Source organism: Pseudophryne corroboree, chromosome 10 (assembly GCF_028390025.1).
Source record: "Pseudophryne corroboree isolate aPseCor3 chromosome 10, aPseCor3.hap2, whole genome shotgun sequence".
In the NCBI taxonomy this organism is placed as follows: Eukaryota; Metazoa; Chordata; class Amphibia; order Anura; family Myobatrachidae; genus Pseudophryne; species Pseudophryne corroboree.
Window position 1 is genome coordinate 350,779,854 of NC_086453.1, and position 19,965 is coordinate 350,799,818.

Consider the following 19,965-nt stretch of genomic DNA (forward strand, 5'->3'; position numbering starts at 1 on the left):
GCGTCTCAGACACCGTCAGGGGCTTGTAAAAACGCCCATTTACCTCAGTCGGTCGACAGACACTGACACGGACACTGACCCCAGTGTCGACGGTGAAGAAACAAACGTATTTTTCCTTTAGGGCCACAAGTTACATGTTAAGGGCAATAAAGGAGGTGTTACGTATTTCTGATACCACAAGTACCACAAATAAGGGTATTTTGTAGGGTGGGAATAAACTACTTGTAGTTTTGCCTGAATCAGATAAATTAAATGAAGTGTGTGATGATACGTGGGGTTCCTCCGACAGAAAGTTATGGGCGGTATACCCTTTTTCCCGCCAGTAGTAAGGGCGAGTTGGAAAACACACCTTAGGGTGGACAAGGCGCTCACACGCATATAAAAAACATGGCGTTACCGTTTCCAGATACGGCCGCCCTCAAGGAGCCAGCTGATAGGAAGCTGAAAAATATCATAACAGTATATACACACATACTGGTGTTATACTACGACCAGCAATCGCCTCAGCCTGGATGTGCAGCGCTGAGGGGGCTTGGTCGGATTTCCTGACTGAAAATTTTGATACCCTTGACAGGGACAGGATTTTATTGTCTATAGAGCATTTTAGGGATGCATTTCTATATATGTGTGATGCGCAGAGGCATATTTGCATTCTGGCATCAAAGAGTAAATGTGATGTACATATCTGCCAGACGAAGACACGACAGTGGTCAGGTGAGGCAGATTCCAGACGGCATATGGAAGTATTGCCGTATAAAGGGGCGGTCCATTGGACCTGGTGGCCATGGCAACAGCTGAAAAATCCACCTTTTGTTACCCCGAGTCACATATTGGCAGAAAAGGACACAGTCTTTTCAGTCTCAGTCCTTTCGTCCCCATACGGGCAGGCGGGCGAAGGCCAGTCATATCTGCCCAGGGGGAGAGGAAAGGGAAGAAGACTGCAGCAAGCAGCTCATTCCCAGGAACAGAAGCTCCTCACGGCTTCTGCCAAGTCCGCAGCATAACGCTGGGGCCGTACAAGCGGACTCAGGTGCGGTAGGGGGTCATCTCAAGAGTTTCAGCAACACTCGCAAGGGAACTCCGGGATCCTACATGTAATATCCCAGGTGTACATTGGAAATTCGAGACGTCTCCCCCTCACACAATTCACAGGCTGTATTCCCAGCAGGTGATAATCAAAGTACCCTTCTTACAACAAGGAAGGGGGTAGTATTCCACACTATATTGTGGTACTGAAGCCAACCGGCTCGGTGAGATCTGAAATATTTGAACACTTACATACAAGCGTTCAAATCAAGATGGAGTCACTCGGAGCAGTGATAGCGAACCAGGAAGAAGGGGACGATATGATGTCACTGGATATCAGGGACGTTTACCTACAGGTCCAAATTTGCCCTTCTCACCAAGGGTACTTCAGGTTCCTGGTACAGAACTGTCACTATCAGTTCAGACGCTGCCGTTTGGATGGTCCACGGCGCCCCGGGTCTTTACCAAGGTAATGGCCGGAATGATGATTTTTCTTAAAAGAAACATGGACGCTTTCCTGATAAGGGCAAGGTCCAGAGAACAGTTGGAGGTCGGAGTAGCACTATCTTAAGTAGTTCTACGACAGCACGAGTGGATTCTAAATATTCCAAAATCGCAGCTTTTTCCGACGACACGTCTACTGTTCCTAGGGAAGATTCTGGACACAGTCCAGAAAAACGTGTTTCTCCCAGTGGAGAAAACCAGGGAGTTATCCGAGCTAATCGGGATCCTCCTAAAACCAGGAAAAGTGTCAGTGCATCATTGCACGAGAGTCCTGGTAAAAATGGTGGCTTATTACGAAGCAATTCCATTCGGCAGATTTCCCGCAAGAACTCTTCAGTGGGATCTGCTGGACAAATGGTCCGGATCGCATCCTCAGATGCATCAGCGGATAACCCTATATCCAAGGAAAAGGGTGTCTCTCCCGTGGTGATTACAGAGTGCTCATCTTCTAGAGGGCCGCAGATTCGGCATTCAGGATTGGATGCCGGTGACCACGGAGGCCAGCCTGAGAGGCTGGGGAACAGTCACACAGGGAAAAAATTTCCAGGGAAGTGTGATTAAGTCTGGAGAATTCTCTCCGCATAAATAAGCTTAGAGCAAATTTATAATGCTCTAAACTTAGCTAGACCTCTGCTTCAAGGTCAGCCGGTATTGATCCGGTGGGATAACATCACGGCAGTCGCCCACGTAAACAGAAGGGCGGCACAAGAAGCAGGAGGGCAGTGAAAACTGCAAGGATTTTTCGCTAGGCGGAAAATCATGTGATAGCACTGTCAGCAGTGTTCTTTCCGGGAGTGGACGACTGGGAAGCAGACTTCCTCAGCAGGCATGACCTCCACCCGGGAGAGTGGAAACTTCATAGGGAAGTTTTTCAACATGATTGTGGACCGTTGGCAAAGACCAAAGGTGGACATGATGGCGTCCCGCCCGAACAAAAACGGGACAGGTATTCCGCCAGGTCATGAGACCTTCAGGCGATAACTGTGGATGTTCTGGTAACACCGTGGGTGTACCAGTCTGTGTATGTGTTCCCTCCTCTGTTTCTCATAACCAGGGTATTGAGAATTATAAGACATAGAGGAGTATGAACTATACTAGTGGCTCCGGATTGGCCAAGAGGGACTTGGTACCCGGAACTTCAAGAAATGCTCACAGAGGACTAAGGGCCTGGGGAGCTAAGAAGGGACTTGATTCAGCAAGTACCATGTCTATTCCAAGACTTACCGCGGCTGCGTTTGACGGCATGGCGGTTGAATGCCGGATCCTGAGGGGAAAAGGCATTCCATAAGAGGTCATACCTACCCTGGTCAAAGCCAGGAAGGAGGTGACCGCACAACGTCATCACCACATGTGGTGAAAATATGTTGCGTGGGTGAGGCCAGGAAGGCTCCACGACGGAAATTCAACTAGGTCGATTTCTACACTTCCTGAAACAGGAGTGTTTTGGACCTCAAATTGGGGTTCATTAACATTTAAATTTCGGCCCTGTAGATTTTCTTCCAGAAAGAATTGACTTCAGTTCCTGAAGTCCAGATTGTAAAGGATGTATTGCATATACAGCTTTTTCTCTATCGTCCTAAGTGGATGCTGGGGTTCCTGAAAGGACCATGGGGAATAGCGGCTCCGCAGGAGACAGGGCACAAAAAAGTAAAGCTTTTACCAGATCAGGTGGTGTGCACTGGCTCCTCCCCCTATGACCCTCCTCCAGACTCCAGTTAGATTTTGTGCCCGAACGAGAAGGGTGCAATCTAGGTGGCTCTCCTAAAGAGCTGCTTAGAGAAAGTTTAGCTTAGGTTTTTTACTTTACAGTGAGTCCTGCTGGCAACAGGATCACTGCAACGAGGGACTTAGGGGAGAAGTAGTGAACTCACCTGCGTGCAGAGTGGATTTGCTGCTTGGCTACTGGACACTAGCTCCAGAGGGACGATCACAGGTACAGCCTGGATGGTCACCGGAGCCGCGCCGCCGGCCCCCTTGCAGACGCTGAAGAGAGAAGAGGTCCAAAATCGGCGGCTGAAGACTCCTGAGTCTTCATAAAGGTAGCGCACAGCACTGCAGCTGTGCGCCATTTTCCTCTCAGCACACTTCACACAACAGTCACTGAGGGTGCAGAGCGCTGGGGGGGGCGCTCTGAGAGGCAAATAAAAACCTTATTAGAGGCAAAAAATACCTCACATATAGCCCACAGAGGCTATATGGAGATATTTAACCCCTGCCTAACTTCAAAAATAGCGGGAGACGAGCCCGCCGAAAAAGGGGCGGGGCCTATCTCCTCAGCACACAGCGCCATTTTCTCTCACAGAAAAGCTGGAGAGAAGGCTCCCAGGCTCTCCCCTGCACTGCACTACAGAAACAGGGTTAAAACAGAGAGGGGGGGCACTGATTTTGGCGATATTGTGTATATATATAAAAGATGCTATAAGGGAGAAACACTTATATAAGGTTGTCCCTATATAATTATAGCGTTTTTGGTGTGTGCTGGCAGACTCTCCCTCTGTCTCCCCAAAGGGCTAGTGGGTCCTGTCCTCTGTCAGAGCATTCCCGGTGTGTGTGCTGTGTGTCGGTACGTGTGTGTCGACATGTATGAGGACGATGTTGGTGAGGAGGCGGAGAAATTGCCTGTAATGGTGATGTCACTCTCTAGGGAGTCGACACCGGAATGGATGGCTTATTTAGAGAATTACGTGAGAATGTCAACACGCTGCAAGGTCGGTTGACGACATGAGACGGCCGACAATCTATTAGGACCGGTCCAGGCGTCTCAGAAACACCGTCAGGGGTTTTAAAAACGCCCATTTACCTCAGTCGGTCGACACAGACACAGACACGGACACTGAATACAGTGTCGACGGTGAATAAACAAACGTATTTCTCATTAGGGCCACACGTTAAGGGCAATGAAGGAGGTGTTACGTGTTTCTGATACTACAAGTACCACAAGAAAGGGTATTATGTGGGAGTGAAAAAACTACCTGTAGTTTTTCCTGAATCAGATAAAATAAAATGAAGTGTGTGATGATGCGTAGGGTTACCCCGATAGCAAATATTGGCGTTATACCCTTTCCCGCCAGAAATTAGGGTACGTTGGGAAACACCCCTTAGGGTGATAAGGCGCTCACACGCTTATCAAGTGGCGTTACCGTCTCCAGATACGGCCGCCCTCAAGGAGCCAGCTGATAGGAAGCTGGAAAAATATCCTAAAAAGTATATACACACATACGGTGGTTATACTGCGACCAGCGATCGCCATCAGCCTGGAGATGCAGTGCTGGGTTGGCTTGGTCGGATTCCCTGACTGAAAATATTTTATTCATGTAGAGCATTTAATAGGATGCATTCTATATATATGTATGTGAGATGCACAGAGGGATATTTGCTCTCTGGCATCAAGATAAGTGCGTTGTCCATATCTCCCAGAAGATGTCAGGGACACGACAGTGGTCAGGTGATACAGATCCCATACGGCAGATGGAAGTATTGCTGTATAAAGGGAAGGAGTTATTTGGGGGTCGGTCCATCGGACCTGGGGACCACAGCAACAGCTGGGAAATCCAACCTTTTTTACCCCAAGTTACATCTCAGCTAAAAAAGACACCGTCTTTTCAGCCTCAATCTTTCCTTTCCCATGAGGGCATGCAGGCAAAAGGCCAGTCATATCTGCCCAGACATAGAGGTAAGGGAAGTAGACTGCAGCAGGCAGCCCTTTCCCAGGAAAAGAAGCCCTCCACCGCGTCTGCCAAGTCCTCAGCATGACGCTGGGGCCGTGCAAGCGGACTCAAGGTGGGGGGGTAGTCTCAAGAGTCTCAGGGCGCAGTGGGATCACTCGCAAGTTGACCCCTAGATCGTACGAGTATTATCCCAGGGGTAAAGATTGGAGAGTCGAGACATCTTCTCCTCGCAGGTTCCTGAAGTCTGCTTTACCAACGGCTCCCTCCGACAGGGAGGCAGCATTGGAAACAATTCACAAGCTGTATATCCAGCAGGTGATAATCAAAGTACCCCTCCTACGACAAGGAAAAGGGTATTATTTTTCCACACTATATTGTGGTACTGAAGCCAGACGGCTTGGTGACACATAGTCTAAATCTAAAATGTTTTGAACACTTACATAAAAGGTTCAAATCGAGATAAAGTCACTCAGAGCAGTGATAGCGAACCGGAAAAAAGGGGACTATATGGTGTCCCTGGACATCAAGGATTACCTCCATGTCCAAATTTTGTCCTTCTCATCAAGGGTACCTCTGGTTCGTGGTACAGAACTGTCAATATCAGTTTCAGACGATGCCGTTTGAATTATCCACGGCACCCCGGGCCTTTTTACCAAGGTAATGGCCGAAATAGATGTTTCTTCAAAGAAAAAAGGCATCTAAATTATCCCTTACTTGCACGACCTAAAAAGGGCAAGTTCCAGAGAACAGTTGGAGGTCGGAAGAGCACTATCTAAAGTAGTTCTTCGACGGCACGACTGGATTCTAAATATTCCAAGAATCGCAGCTGTTTTCCGACGATACGTCTGCTGTTCCTAGGGATGACTCTGGACACGGTTCAGAAAAAGGTTTTTCTTCCCGAGGAAAAAGCCAAGGAGTTATCCGACCTGTCAGGAACCTCCTAAAACCAGGAAAGGTGTCTGTACATCAATGCACAAGAGTCCTGGGAAAAATGGTGGCTTTTTACGAAGCAATTCCATTCGGCAGATTCCATGCAAGAATTTTCCAAAGGGATCTGTTGGACAAATGGTCAGGGTCGCATCCTCAGATGCACCTGCGAATAACCCTGTCGCCAAGGACAAGGGTATATCTTCTGTGGTGGTTGCAAAAGGCTCATCTATTGGAGGGCCGCAGATTCGGCATACAGGATTTGATCCTGGTGACCACGGACGCCAGCCTGAGAGGTTGGGGAGCAGTCACACAAGGAAGAAACTTCCAGGGGGTATGGACGAACCTGGAAAAGTCTCTTCACATAAACATTCTGGTACTAAGAGCAATCTAAAATGCTCTAAGCCAGGCGGAACCACTCCTGCAAGGAAAACCGGTGTTGATTCAGTCGGACAACATCACGGCGGTCGCCCATGTAAACAGACAGGGCGGCACAAGAAGCAGGAGTGCAATGGCAGAAGCTGCCAAGATTCTTCGCTGGGCGGAGAATCACGTAATAGCACTGTCAGCAGTGTTCTTCCCGGGCGTGGACAACTGGGAAGCAGACTTCCTCAGCAGACACGATATTCACCCGGGAGAGGGGGGTCTTCATCCAGAAGTCTTCCACATGCTAATAAACTGTTGGGAAAGACCAATGGTAGACTTGATGGCGTCTCGCCTCAACAAGAAACTGGACAAGTATTGCGCCAGGTCAAGAGATCCACAGGCAATAGCTGTGGACGCACTGGTAACACCTTGGGTGTACAAATCAGTATATGTGTTTCCTCCTCTGCCTCTCATACCAAAGGTATTGAAGATTATACGGTGAGGAGGAGTAAGAACAATACTAGTGGCTCCGGATTGGCCAAGAAGGACTTGGTACCCGGAACTTCAAGAGTTGGTCACGGACGACCCGTGCCCTCTACTTCGGAGAAGGGACCTGCTACAACAGGGTCCCTGTCTCTTTCAAGACTTACCGCGGCTGCGTTTGACGGCATGGCGGTTGAACGCCAGATCCTAAAAGGGAAAGGCATTCCAGAAGAAGTCATTCCTACCTTGATTAAGGCAAGGAAGGAAGTCACCGCGAAACATTATAACCGCATTTGGCGAAAATATGTCGCGTGGTGCGAGGATCGGAGTGTTCCGACGGAGGAATTTCAACTGGGTCGTTTCCTACATTTCCTACAATCAGGATTGTCTATGGGTCTCAAATTGAGATCTATTAAGGTTCAAATTTCGGCCCTGTCAATATTCTTCCAAAAAGAATTGGCCTCAGTTCCTGAGGTACAGACTTTTGTTAAAGGAGTACTGCATATACAGCCTCCTGTGGTGCCTCCGGTGGCACCGTGGGATCTAAATGTAGTTTTAGATTTCCTCAAATCCCATTGGTTTGAACCATTGAAAAAGGTGGATTTTAAATATCTCACATGGAAAGTGACTATGTTACTGGCCCTGGCTTCCGCCAGGAGAGTATCTGAATTGGCGGCTTTATCTTATAAAAGCCCTTATCTAATCTTCCATTCGGATAGGGCAGAACTGAGGACTCGTCCGCATTTTCTCCCTAAGGTGGTATCAGCGTTTCACCTGAACCAACCTATTGTGGTGCCTGCGGCCACTGGCGACTTGGAGGACTCCAAGTTGTTGGACGTTGTCAGAGCCTTAAAAATATACATTTCAAGGACGGCTGAAGTCAGAAAATCTGACTCGCTGTTGATACTATATGCACCCAACAAGTTGGGTGCCTCTGCTTCTAAGCAGACGATTGCTCGTTGGATTTGTAACACAATTCAACTTGCTCATTCTGTGGCAGGCCTGCCACAGCCTAAATCTGTTAAGGCCCATTCCACAAGGAAGGTGGGCTCATCTTGGGCGGCTGCCCGAGGGGTCTCGGCATTACAATTCTGCCGAGCAGCTACGTGGTCGGGGGAAAACACGTTTGTAAAATTCTACAAATTTGATACCCTGGCAAAAGAGGACTTGGAATTCTCTCATTCGGTGCTGCAGAGTCATCCGCACTCTCCCGCCCGTTTGGGAGCTTTGGTATAATCCCCATGGTCCTTTCAGGAACCCCAGCATCCACTTAGGACGATAGAGAAAATAAGAATTTACTTACCGATAATTCTATTTCTCGGAGTCCGTAGTGGATGCTGGGCGCCCATCCCAAGTGCGGATTATCTGCAATACTGTACATAGTTATTGTTAACAAATTCGGGTTATATTGTTAAGGAGCCATCTTTAAGAGGCTCTTTCTGTTATCATACTGTTAACTGGGTTTAGATCACAAGTTGTACGGTGTGATTGGTGTGGCTGGTATGAGTCTTACCCGGGATTCAAATTGCCTCCCTTATTGTGTACGCTCGTCCGGGCACAGTACCTAACTGGAGTCTGGAGGAGGGTCATAGGGGGAGGAGCCAGTGCACACCACCTGATCTGGTAAAAGCTTTACTTTTTTGTGCCCTGTCTCCTGCGGAGCCGCTATTCCCCATGGTCCTTTCAGGAACCCCAGCATCCACTACGGACTCCGAGAAATAGAATTATCGGTAAGTAAATTCTTATTTTTGTGCCCCTAGGGGCACCGTGAGATCTCAACATAGTGTTGGGATTTCTTAAAATCATATTGGTTTGAACCGCTCAAATCTGTGGATTTGAAATATCTCACATGGAAAGTGACCATGCTGTTGACAAATATCTCACATGGGAAGTGACCATGTTGTTAGCCCTGGCCTCGGCCAGGCGATTGTCAGAATGGGCGGCTTTGTCTTACAAAAGCCCATATTAAAATTTTCCATTTGAACAGGACAGAACTGGGACTCGTCTCCAGTTTCTTCATGAAGGGGTGTCAGCGTTTTCACCTGAAACAACCTCTTGTGGTGCCTGCGGCTACTAGGGACTTGGAGGACTCCAAGTTACTAGACGTGGTCAGGGCCCTAAAAATATATATATATATATATATATATATATATATATATATATATATATATATATATATATATATATATATATATATATATATATATATATATATATATATATATATATATATATATATATAGTTAGGACGGCTGGAGTCAGAAAGTCTGACTTGCTGTTTTTACTGTATACACCCAACAAGCTGGGTGCTCATGCTTCTAAGCAGTCTATTGCACGCTGGATTTGTAGTACAATTCAGCTTGCACATTCTGTGGCAGGCCTGCCACAGACGAAATATGTAGATGCCCATTCCACAAGGAAGGTGGGCTCATCCTGGGCGGCTGCCCGAGGAGTCTCGGCATTACAACTTTGCCGAGCAGCTACGTGGTCAGGGGAGAACACGTTTGTAAAATTTTACAAATTTTGATACTCTGGCTAAGGAGGACCTGGAGTTCTCTCATTCGGTGCTGCAGAGTCATCCGCACTCTCCCGCCCGTTTGGGAGCTTTGGTATAATCCCCATGGTCCTGACGGAGTCCCCAGCATCCACTAGGACGTTAGAGAAAATAAGAATTTACTTACCGATAATTCTATTTCTCGTAGTTTCATCCACTAGGGGTCACTGGAGTACTCTTGGGATATGGACGGGCTTCCGTAGGAACACAGCACTGAATATTTAAATTTAGTAACACTCCACCCCTCCATATCCCTGAGCACTTACTCAGTGTTTTTTCTGTGCTGAACGTGGCAACACATGCTTAGCTGAAGTCACGGTTTTGTTGAAGAAACTTTTATTTATTTTTATTTTTATTTTTTCTACTGTTTGACCACATCCCTGTCCCCCTTCCAAAAGGCAGGGTCAGGGATAGTGCAGCTGCTGATTGCAGCACGGGCGTGTCGGGCCTCTCTGAAAGAGCTCCCTCACAGCCCTCACATCCTCCTGCACTGGCTGGCCGGCGCTTACTGAAAAGCCCCGTCGGAGCCTCCGCACGTCTGCAGGAGTGAGGTATGTGAAACGGGGCGGTCAGCTCCCGCTGCCGCCCCGACGTGTGGTGACATAGTGCTGGGTGACGGCAAGGAGCGGCTCTCCCCTCTCAGCCTCCGGCATCTTCCCGCTCAGGCGCCCGCCCATTCCACCCCGCTCAGGCGGCCGCACGTTCGTCCACAGACCTCCGTGCAGGCACCGCGGCTCTCTCCACTCAGGCGCCCGCACGTTCGTCACAGACCTCCGTGCAGGCGCAGCGGCTCTCCCCTCTCAGGCGCCCGCACGTTCGGCCACAGACCTCCGTGCAGGCGCAGCGGCTCTATCCACTCAGGCGCCCACACGTTCGGCCACAGACCTCCGTGCAGGCGCCGCGGCTCTCCCCGCTCAGGTACCCGCCCGTTAGGCCACAGCCTCCGGCCAGGCACCTCGGAACGCTACCTTGGTAGCTGACACGCTATATATAGGAGCCCACCGCTGGGACACACGTAGCGCTCTACGATACCCGCTGGGGGCCCACACGCTGCGCTGCCGCTGTAATAAGATAAACAGCCATTACAGGGGGGACATATCAGTGAAATACTGCAGCAGCAGAGGGATTGTTACAGTATAATCAGTGAATGCACTGTGATTATGTGTATAAGTATAGCAGGGCAGCCATTTTAACAGCTTCCTGTGTCTTCCTCTGTGATTCCAGAACGTTCCTGTCCTACATCTCTTCTCCACCGGAGGCGCAGGGGTGTTCGTGGGAATTTGGGATCAAATTTCATAGTACTGGCCACGTGTATTGCACTGGGCCAGATATATATACAGAGCCACCTTATTGCTATTTTACTGAGTCGTGCAGGTGTCTGTGTTTTGTGTATTGTATTGTCTGTCGCCATAATGAGTAAGGCACCAGCAAAAACTAAAAAGCATATTTGCAAAGTATGTGGCAGTGTGTTACCGGTTGGATCTACCACATGTAACGTATGTTTTGTGGATTCCGTTCAGAATACCATTTCTGCTCCGGTTTTGCAACCAATTTCATCACCGGACCCTCCGTGGGGTATGTTAGTAAATGTACTGGAGAAATTTCAGACTGAAATGACCGCTGCTCGTCTGGAGCGAGAAACGCTAAGATCTGAGTCTAGGGTGAGACCGCCAGAACTACCGGAGGCGTCTCAGCCTTGCGTAGGGTCCAAATCCATTTTGGGCAAACGGGATAATTTTCATATGTCTTATGATTTTCCAGTGTCTGCTATGTTGCAGTCTGACGATTCCATCCCAGACCTCACGGAACACGATGAGGGGGAGGAGGGCGAAGTGGAGTCAGACGGCGAGGATGTTAACAGTTCCGGCATTGATGATCTCATCAGAGCGGTACGGCAGTCGCTAAGGTTTCCTGAAGCTGAGCAGCCTCTCACCAATGATCAGGTCATATTTACTAAACGACGGAAGACGCCAGTAAGTTTTCCTGTGTCGGATTCTCTAAATCAGATGTTAGTAGAATCCAGACAGAATCCAGATAAACGGTTTTTCTATACCTCGCAGATTTAAGTCTAGTTATCCGTTTCCAGAATCGGTAACGGGTACATGGGAGAATCCACCAATAGTTGATTCTTCAGTGTCAAAGCTTACCAAGAAATTAACCATACCAGTGCCATCAGCTACTACGCTTAAAGATCCGTCAGATCGTAAGATAGAAACTATGCTTAAATCCATGTATGTAGCAGCAGGTGTGATGCTAAGACCTGGATTGGTTGGCATTTGGGTCACTAAGGCGCTCATAATATGGCTTACAGAACTCAAATCGGCTTTACATGACGAAAACCTGATAATTCAGGTGAATCAAATGATTGAGGCTGTAGAGTATCTCTGTACAGCGTCTACTGACGTCTGTCAGCTCACTTCTCGTATTTCATCTTCGCTAGTTACGGCACGAAGAGCACTCTACCTGCGTACTTATCAAGCGGAGGCAGAGGTCAAACGAAGTATAGAGGCGTTGCCTTACGATGGCAAGAAGTTGTTTGGTCCAGAATTGGACGCATGGATTAAGGAGGCTACGGGAGGTAAGTCTGTGTTCTTACCATTGCCTCCACCTGCGCCAAGAAGAAGGTACGCTGGACCTTCGTTCAAATCCTTTAGACCTCAGCCCTTTCGAGGACGTGGCAGAGGATCAGCCACGCCTGCTAGACGTGGTCGAGGACGTGGTTTCCATCAAACCAACACAACTCGCCAAGACGCTAAGGTTACCGACAAGCCAGTGGCATGACGGGTTACCAGCCCATCTCGGTTCTCCAATTGTGGGAGCACGCCTTCAGACGTTCCATGGGGCGTGGTTCCACACATCCGCGGAGGGCTGGATTCGCAATTTAGTGTTAAAAGGTTACAAAATAGAGTTCGACTGTCTGCCGCCTCTGCGGTTTTTCAAGACAGGATTGCCTCTGTCGGACGACAAGAGGAGAGTTTTGCAAATTGCCATTCAGTCCTTACTGGATTCGGCAGTGTTGATTCCGGTCCCTGTACACCAACAGGGTCAGGGTTATTATTCAAGCCTGTTTGTGGTCCCGAAGCCGGATGGCTCAGTCAGACCAATATTGAACTTAAAGGGCCTCAATCAGTACGTAACTTACTACAGATTCAAAATGGAGTCTCTACGGTCGGTGATTGCGGGGTTAGAGACCAAGGAATTTATGATTGCGCTAGACCTCAAGGATGCGTACTTACACATTCCAATTTGGCAGCCTCATCAGAAATTCTTACGATTTGCAATACGCCAGAACCATTACCAGTTTCAGGCTCTGCCGTTTGGCCTGTCATCAGCGCCTCGGGTATTCACCAAAGTAATGTCTGTGATGATAGCTCACCTCAGATCCCTGGGAGTGACGATAGTTCCGTATTTAGACGATCTGCTCATCAAAGCTCCGTCTCAACAGATACTTACCCAACATGCGCTGCTAACTTACAATGTATTGGTTCACCACGGTTGGATTGTCAATTTCAAGAAATCACATCTGATTCCGTCTCAACGCCTTCAGTTCCTAGGTATGATTCTCGATACGGTCAATCAAAGGATTTACCTACCACAACAGAAAGTACAAATGCTACGCCATCTAGTACAATTAGTACTCAAACCACGCACAGTGTCGGTACACTTGTGCATTCGCCTGTTAGGCACAATGGTGGCAGCTTTCGAGGCGCTTCAGTTCGGGAGATTTCACTCTCGTCCATTTCAGCTGAACGTGCTTGCCCAGTGGTCGGGCTCGCATCTGCAGATTCACCACAGAGTGAGGTTGTCACCAATAGCAAGAGTTTCTCTGCTATGGTGGCTCAAGGAACACAATTTAACCGCAGGAAGACGGTTCGGAGTTTGCAATTGGATAATTCTAACTACGGACGCCAGTCTCAGAGGTTGGGGAGCGGTAATTCAAAATTGTCAGCTCCAGGGTCTCTGGGCGGATCACGAAAAATTGCTGTCAATAAATGTTCTAGAACTCCGCGCGATTTTCAATGCGCTACGACAAGCGGTGCACATGGTTCGCTCTCAGCCTGTCCAAGTGCAGTCGGACAATGCGACAGCGGTCGCATACATCAACAAACAAGGAGGAACGAGAAGCCGCATGGCAATGCGGGAAGTAGCTCGAATCCTCAATTGGGCAGAATACCACCAGGTGATATTGTCGGCCGTGTTCATTCCGGGAGTGGACAACTGGGAAGCGGATTATCTCAGTCGTCGGGATCTTCACCCAGGCGAATGGTCATTAAATCCAGAAGTGTTTCACATGTTGGTTCAGCGATGGGGTTATCCTCAGGTGGACCTGATGGCATCTCGACACAATCATCAAACGCCCCAGTATGTGTCCAGAACAAGAGATCCAAAGGCAGTCGCGGTGGATGCTCTCACTGTCGCGTGGCCGTACAGTCTAGTGTATCTGTTTCCACCGTTTCCGCTGCTCCCTCTGGTGCTAAAACGGATCAAAAGAGAGTCGCTCACAGTCATACTAGTGGCGCCTCATTGGCCTCGGAGAGCTTGGTTCTCGGATCTTCGAGGATTACTCGCAGACGATCCGTGGCCGCTCCCGATACGTCCAGACCTGTTACAACAGGGTCCTTTTCTTTACCCCGATTTAGCGCGGCTGCGTTTGACGGGGTGGCTGTTGAGACCGCCCTCTTAAAAAGAGAGGGCATTCCAGATTCAGTTATACCAACCATGTTACGAGCTAGGAAGCCGGTTACGGCAGCTCATTATTACAGAATATGGCGTGCCTATATAGGTTGGTGTGAAGCTCGGAAATTTCCGACATCAGCTTTCAAGTTATGCCGCCTTTTGTTGTTTCTACAATCAGGCTTAGATGGAGGTTTGCGTTTATCTACACTAAAGGTGCAGGTATCTGCTTTGTCAATTTACTTTCAAAGACGATTGGCTCTATTGCCGTCTATACGCACCTTTCTCCAAGGTGTAATCAGGGTACAGCCTCCTTTCATTCCACCTACAGCGCCATGGGACTTGAATCTGGTTTTGGAGTTCTTACAGTCTTCATATTTTGAACCCTTACAACAAGTGGATATAAAGTTTCTCACTTGGAAAACAATTTTTCTCTTAGCCTTAGCTTCGGCAAGGCGTGTTTCGGATTTGGGTGCCTTGTCATGCAAGCCACCGTATTTGGTGTTTCATGATGACAGAGCGGAACTTCGGACGAATCCCGCCTTCTTACCAAAGGTAGTGTCATCTTTTCACATCAATCAACCAATAGTAGTTCCTGTGTTGACAGCACAGTCTGGAACTCTGGATGTGGTTCGTGCGTTACGCGTTTATGTAACCCGAACGTCTTCAGTTCGTAAGACGGATACGTTATTTGTTCTCTATGATGCTGCCAAGATGGGTTGGCCAGCATCTAAACAAACTTTATCCAGATGGATAAAACTGACCATACGCCAGGCTTACCTTCATGCTAGGTTACAACCGCCTACGTCAGTAACCGCTCATTCCACACGTTCTGTGGGAACTTCATGGGCAGCTGGTCGTGGGGCTTCTGCGACGCAGCTTTGCCGGGCGGCTACATGGTCTTCAGTGCACACGTTTGTGCGCTTTTACAAGTTTGATACTTTTGCGGCATCAGCATCTAGCTTTGGCCGCCTAGTGTTACAAGTGCCAAACTGCTCTCCCGCCCACGGGGGAAGCTTTGGTACGTCCCAAGAGTACTCCAGTGACCCCTAGTGGATGAAAAAGAAAGTAGGATTTTGGTACTTACCAGGTAAATCCTTTTCTTTGAATCCATAGGGGTCACTGGACGCCCACCCAGAGCAGTTTACTTACTTGGGGTTAGTTCTGAGGATCTTATGGTAACACATTTTCACCGACTGGTTCAAGTTACAAGTGCTGGTTAGGGTGTCAACTGTTAGTTGTCAGTAACGTTATGGGTTAACTTCGTTATTGTCAGTTATGTTATATGTAATACTCCATTATTAACCTCTCTTAATTCCTGTTCGGCTCAGTAAAAAACACTGAGTAAGTGCTCAGGGATATGGAGGGGTGGAGTGTTACTAAATTTAAATATTCAGTGCTGTGTTCCTACGGAAGCCCGTCCATATCCCAAGAGTACTCCAGTGACCCCTATGGATTCAAAGAAAAGGATTTACCTGGTAAGTACCAAAATCCTACTTTCTCGTAGTCCGTAGTGGATGCTGGGCGCCCATCCCAAGTGCGGATTGTCTGCAATGCTTGTACATAGTTATTGTTACAAAAATCGGGTTATTACTATTGTTGTGAGCCATCTTTTCGGAGGCTACTTCGTTTTGTTATCATACTGTTAACTGGGTTCAGATCACAAGTTGTACGGTGTGATTGGTGTGGCTGGTATGAGTCTTACCCGGGATTCAAGATCCTTCCTTATTGTGTACGCTCGTCCGGGCACAGTACCTAACTGAGGCTTGGAGGAGGGTCATAGGGGGAGGAGCCAGTACACACCATGTGACCTAAAAAGCTTTTTAGATGTGCCCTGTCTCCTGCGGAGCCCGCTATTCCCCATGGTCCTGACGGAGTCCCCAGCATCCACTACGGACTACGAGAAATAGAATTATCGGTAAGTAAATTCTTATTATCTCCATTGTTCCCCATGGAATCGGAGAAATGCATATTACTGGTAAGTACAAAAATCTGGTATACGGTATAGACTTACCAGGAAGGATACAGCAAAGCTATAAACGAACGTGTAGCGCCTACTAGGGGTCACATGAGTTTAAAATGACTGCACACAGACCTGTAACACCAAATCTAGTGTTATATTCATCTGCACAAATGATAATACGGGCTGTAGTGTTAGTTATTTTTGATTTACTCACATTTCTTTATACATACTATCCCTTTAAACTATATTTTGCAAAGTCTATACATTTAGGTGAATTCTTACATCTTTTTAGTAGACATTTAATAAAAGTGAAGTATTAAATAGAGGGCACTCAGTTAAATTGTGGCTAAGGACAGACTGACGTAACCACAATCTGAACACTTGCCTAGGGTGCACCACTAGATGAAATCACTTGTTGTTTGGTGGTTCTTTATGACTTTGTTGAGGAGTTTGAAGGTTGAACCCCAGTATATGGACGACTGTTGGAGAATTAACTCCAAAAGAATAATCTGAACATAAGAACATTTGCATTGCAAGGCACAACAGCATTTGTATAGACACACAATAATTCCTTAAAACTCTGAGCAGGACAACAATTATGTTCATGAAACGCGTCATGTAAACAGGGAGGCAGCCATTGTGAAGACTGAGCCAGTGTTCCTGATCACTGATGTCTCTGGTCATTAGTGAGTGATGGTGGGAGCAATTACTGACCCTGGCAAAATTGTCCACATTGAGACAGAATATTTTGCCCTTATAGTGACTTGATATTTTGACTCAATTGTTCCGTTTTCCTAGACTAGAAGTCATCTCTAAACTCAGTCTTCTGTACTTCCCAGGACAGCAGAGGAGAGCGGCAAATCTCGATCCCCTGCCGCCATGAAGACATTTAAACAGTCTGAGAAGTCCAGGAAGACCGTGAAGTCCATGATAGAGAAGCCTGGGGACAAGGCCAAGGAAAACAACAAGAAGAACAAGGCCTCAAAAAAAGAGAGTGAGTATAGACCAGCCAATCGGTAATAATCGGGGGTAGATGCTGTGTAACATCGATGTCTGATGGGATCTCACAGGGAGGGTGGCTGCTGGGTAGCATCTGCATCTTGCACGGCAGGTGCCTGGCGGCTGCTGGGTGCCATCTGCATCTCGTGGGATCTCCCACGGTAGGTGCCTGCCAGCTGATTGGTAGCATCTGCATCTCGTCGGATCTCCCACGGCAGGAGCCTGCTGCCTGATGGGTAGCATCTGTAGGTTCCTGGCGGCTGATGAGTAGCATCCGCTCTCGTGGGATCTCCTGCGGTAGGTTCCTGGCGGCTGATGAGTAGCATCTGCTCTCGTGGGCTCTCCTGCGGTAGGTTCCTGGCGGCTGATGAGTAGCATCTGCTCTCATGGGATCTCCCATGGCAGGTGCCATGTGTTTGCTGTAACATCTGCTGTGATATATAACATACAAATTTTGAGCTAGAGAAATTGGTGGTAACATTGATGAGTTATGATGCATCAAATGAAATAGGAATGACTTTAATACTTTGCAATACTTTGGCTTAGGATAAAGGAGGACATAGGTGTAAAGCGCATAATGCCGTGTTAGCGGAAGCCTGTTTGGAAACCACAGGACTTTCAGGCGCTGCTATCACGAGTCTGACTGTAGGACGGACTTGTGACGGACTCAGGCTCTCAGTGTTTTTGCCTGAGTTGATATTACTATGCAGATGAGATGTTTCTACTATACACGCAGTCCGTTCTATTAGTAGTAAAGCTCTTATTAGGCACAGAGCAGGGATTTCAGGTGCCCAACTACTCTAATGTACTGGAATTGTGAAACACATTTACTTACAATAAATCAGACGAGAAAACGGTATATTAATAGAAAGATTCTTTGTTATTGTACATACTATAGGTAATGACTATATTGTTACTATATTTAGTGGTAACAAAAATGCATTTCGCCAGTAGTTCCCAAACTGGGGAACATGGCGAACTCACAGGGGCGCCGCCTCGCTGGTGTTCTGGTCACAAATCAGATGATTTGGGCCGGCTGGTTTGATTGCCAGCCTAGCCGCAGAGAGACAGCCCACGGTCGTTTACACAGACCGCATTTCTAGCTCCACTATGGGGTAAATTTACTAAGGTGGTTTTTTTTGTTTAGAACTGTTGATGTTGCCCATAGCAACCAGTCAGAGTCTACTTAACATTTATCTAGCTGCTCCTAGAATATAGATAGAATCTGATTGGTTGCTGTGAGCAACCTCACCAGTTCTAAAAACTCCCACGTTAGTAAATTTACCCCTATGTGTCCGTTCTGTCCCCTCCTGTTACATTAAAATTGTAAAAAGAAAAAAAAAACACTTTCTTTTTATTTTGTGTATTATTATTTCACATGGCTGCTAATATATTTTCTCTAACGTCCTAAGTGGATGCTGGGACTCCGTAAGGACCATGGGGATTAGCGGCTCCGCAGGAGACTGGGCACAACTAAAGAAAGCTTTAGGACTACCTGGTGTGCACTGGCTCCTCCCACTAAGACCCTCCTCCAGACCTCAGTTAGATTTCTGTGCCCGGCTGAGCTGGATGCACACTAGGGGCTCTCCTGAGCACCTAGAAAGAAAGTATATTTAGGTTTTTTATTTTCAGTGAGATCTGCTGGCAACAGACTCACTGCAGCGAGGGACTAAGGGGAGAAGAAGCGAACCTACCTAACAGGTGGTAGTTTGGGCTTCTTAGGCTACTGGACACCATTAGCTCCAGAGGGATCGACCGCAGGACCCGACCTTGGTGTTCGTTCCCGGAGCCGCGCCGCCGTCCCCCTTACAGAGCCAGAAGCACGAAGAAGGTCCGGAAAATCGGCGGCAAAAGACTTCGGTCTTCACCAAGGTAGCGCACAGCACTGCAGCTGTGCGCCATTGCTCCTCATGTACACCTCACACTTCGGTCACTGATGGGTGCAGGGCGCTGGGGGGGGGGCGCCCTGAGGGCAATAAATAACACCTTGGCTGGCAAAATATACATCATATATAGTCCCAGAGGCTATATAGATGTAAAATTACCCCTGCCAGTATCACAGAAAAAGCGGGAGAAAGTCCGCCGAAAAGGGGGCGGGGCTTCTCCCTCAGCACACTGGCGCCATTTTCTCTTCACAGTGCAGCTGGAAGACAGCTCCCCAGGCTCTCCCCTGTATTTTTCAGGCTCAAAGGGTTAAAAAGAGAGGGGGTCACTAAATTTAGGCGCAATATATGTATACAAGCAGCTATTTGGGAAAAAATCACTCAGTTATAGTGTTAATCCCTGCATTATATAGCGCTCTGGTGTGTGCTGGCATACTCTCTCTCGGTCTCCCCAAAGGACTTTGTGGGGTCCTGTCCTCAGTCAGAGCATTCCCTGTGTGTCGGTACGGCTGTGTCGACATGTTGGATGAGGAAGGTTACGTGGAGGCGGAGCAGAGGCCGATAAATGGGATGTCGCCCCCTGTGGGGCCGACACCAGAGTGGATGGTTAGGTGGAAGGTATTAACCGACCGTGTCAACTCCTTACATAAAAGGCTGGATGACGTAACATCTGTGGGACAGCCGGCTTATCAGCCCGCGTCTGCCCAGGCGTCTCAAAGGCCATCAGGGGCTCAAAACAACGCCCGTTACCTCAGATGGCAGACACATGTCGACACGGAGTCTGACTCCAGTGTCGACGAGGTTGAGACATATACACAATCCACTAGGAACATCCGTTACATGATCTCGGCAATGAAAAATGTGTTACGCATTTTCTGACATAAACCCAAGTACCACATAAAAGGGGTTTTATGTTTG

The 19,965-nt window shown here is 48.0% G+C and overlaps 1 protein-coding gene across 1 annotated transcript in view; it reads left to right on the forward strand.

Annotated features, from left to right (window-relative positions):
- The window catches only part of SRPRA (SRP receptor subunit alpha), a 68,081-nt gene that overhangs the window by 28,638 nt on the left and 19,478 nt on the right, over positions 1 to 19,965 (forward strand). Inside the window, exon 4 of the mRNA XM_063943688.1 lies at positions 17,005 to 17,159. Within this exon, the coding sequence (XP_063799758.1) occupies positions 17,005 to 17,159 (155 nt within the window). The remainder of the gene's footprint in view (positions 1 to 17,004; positions 17,160 to 19,965) is intronic.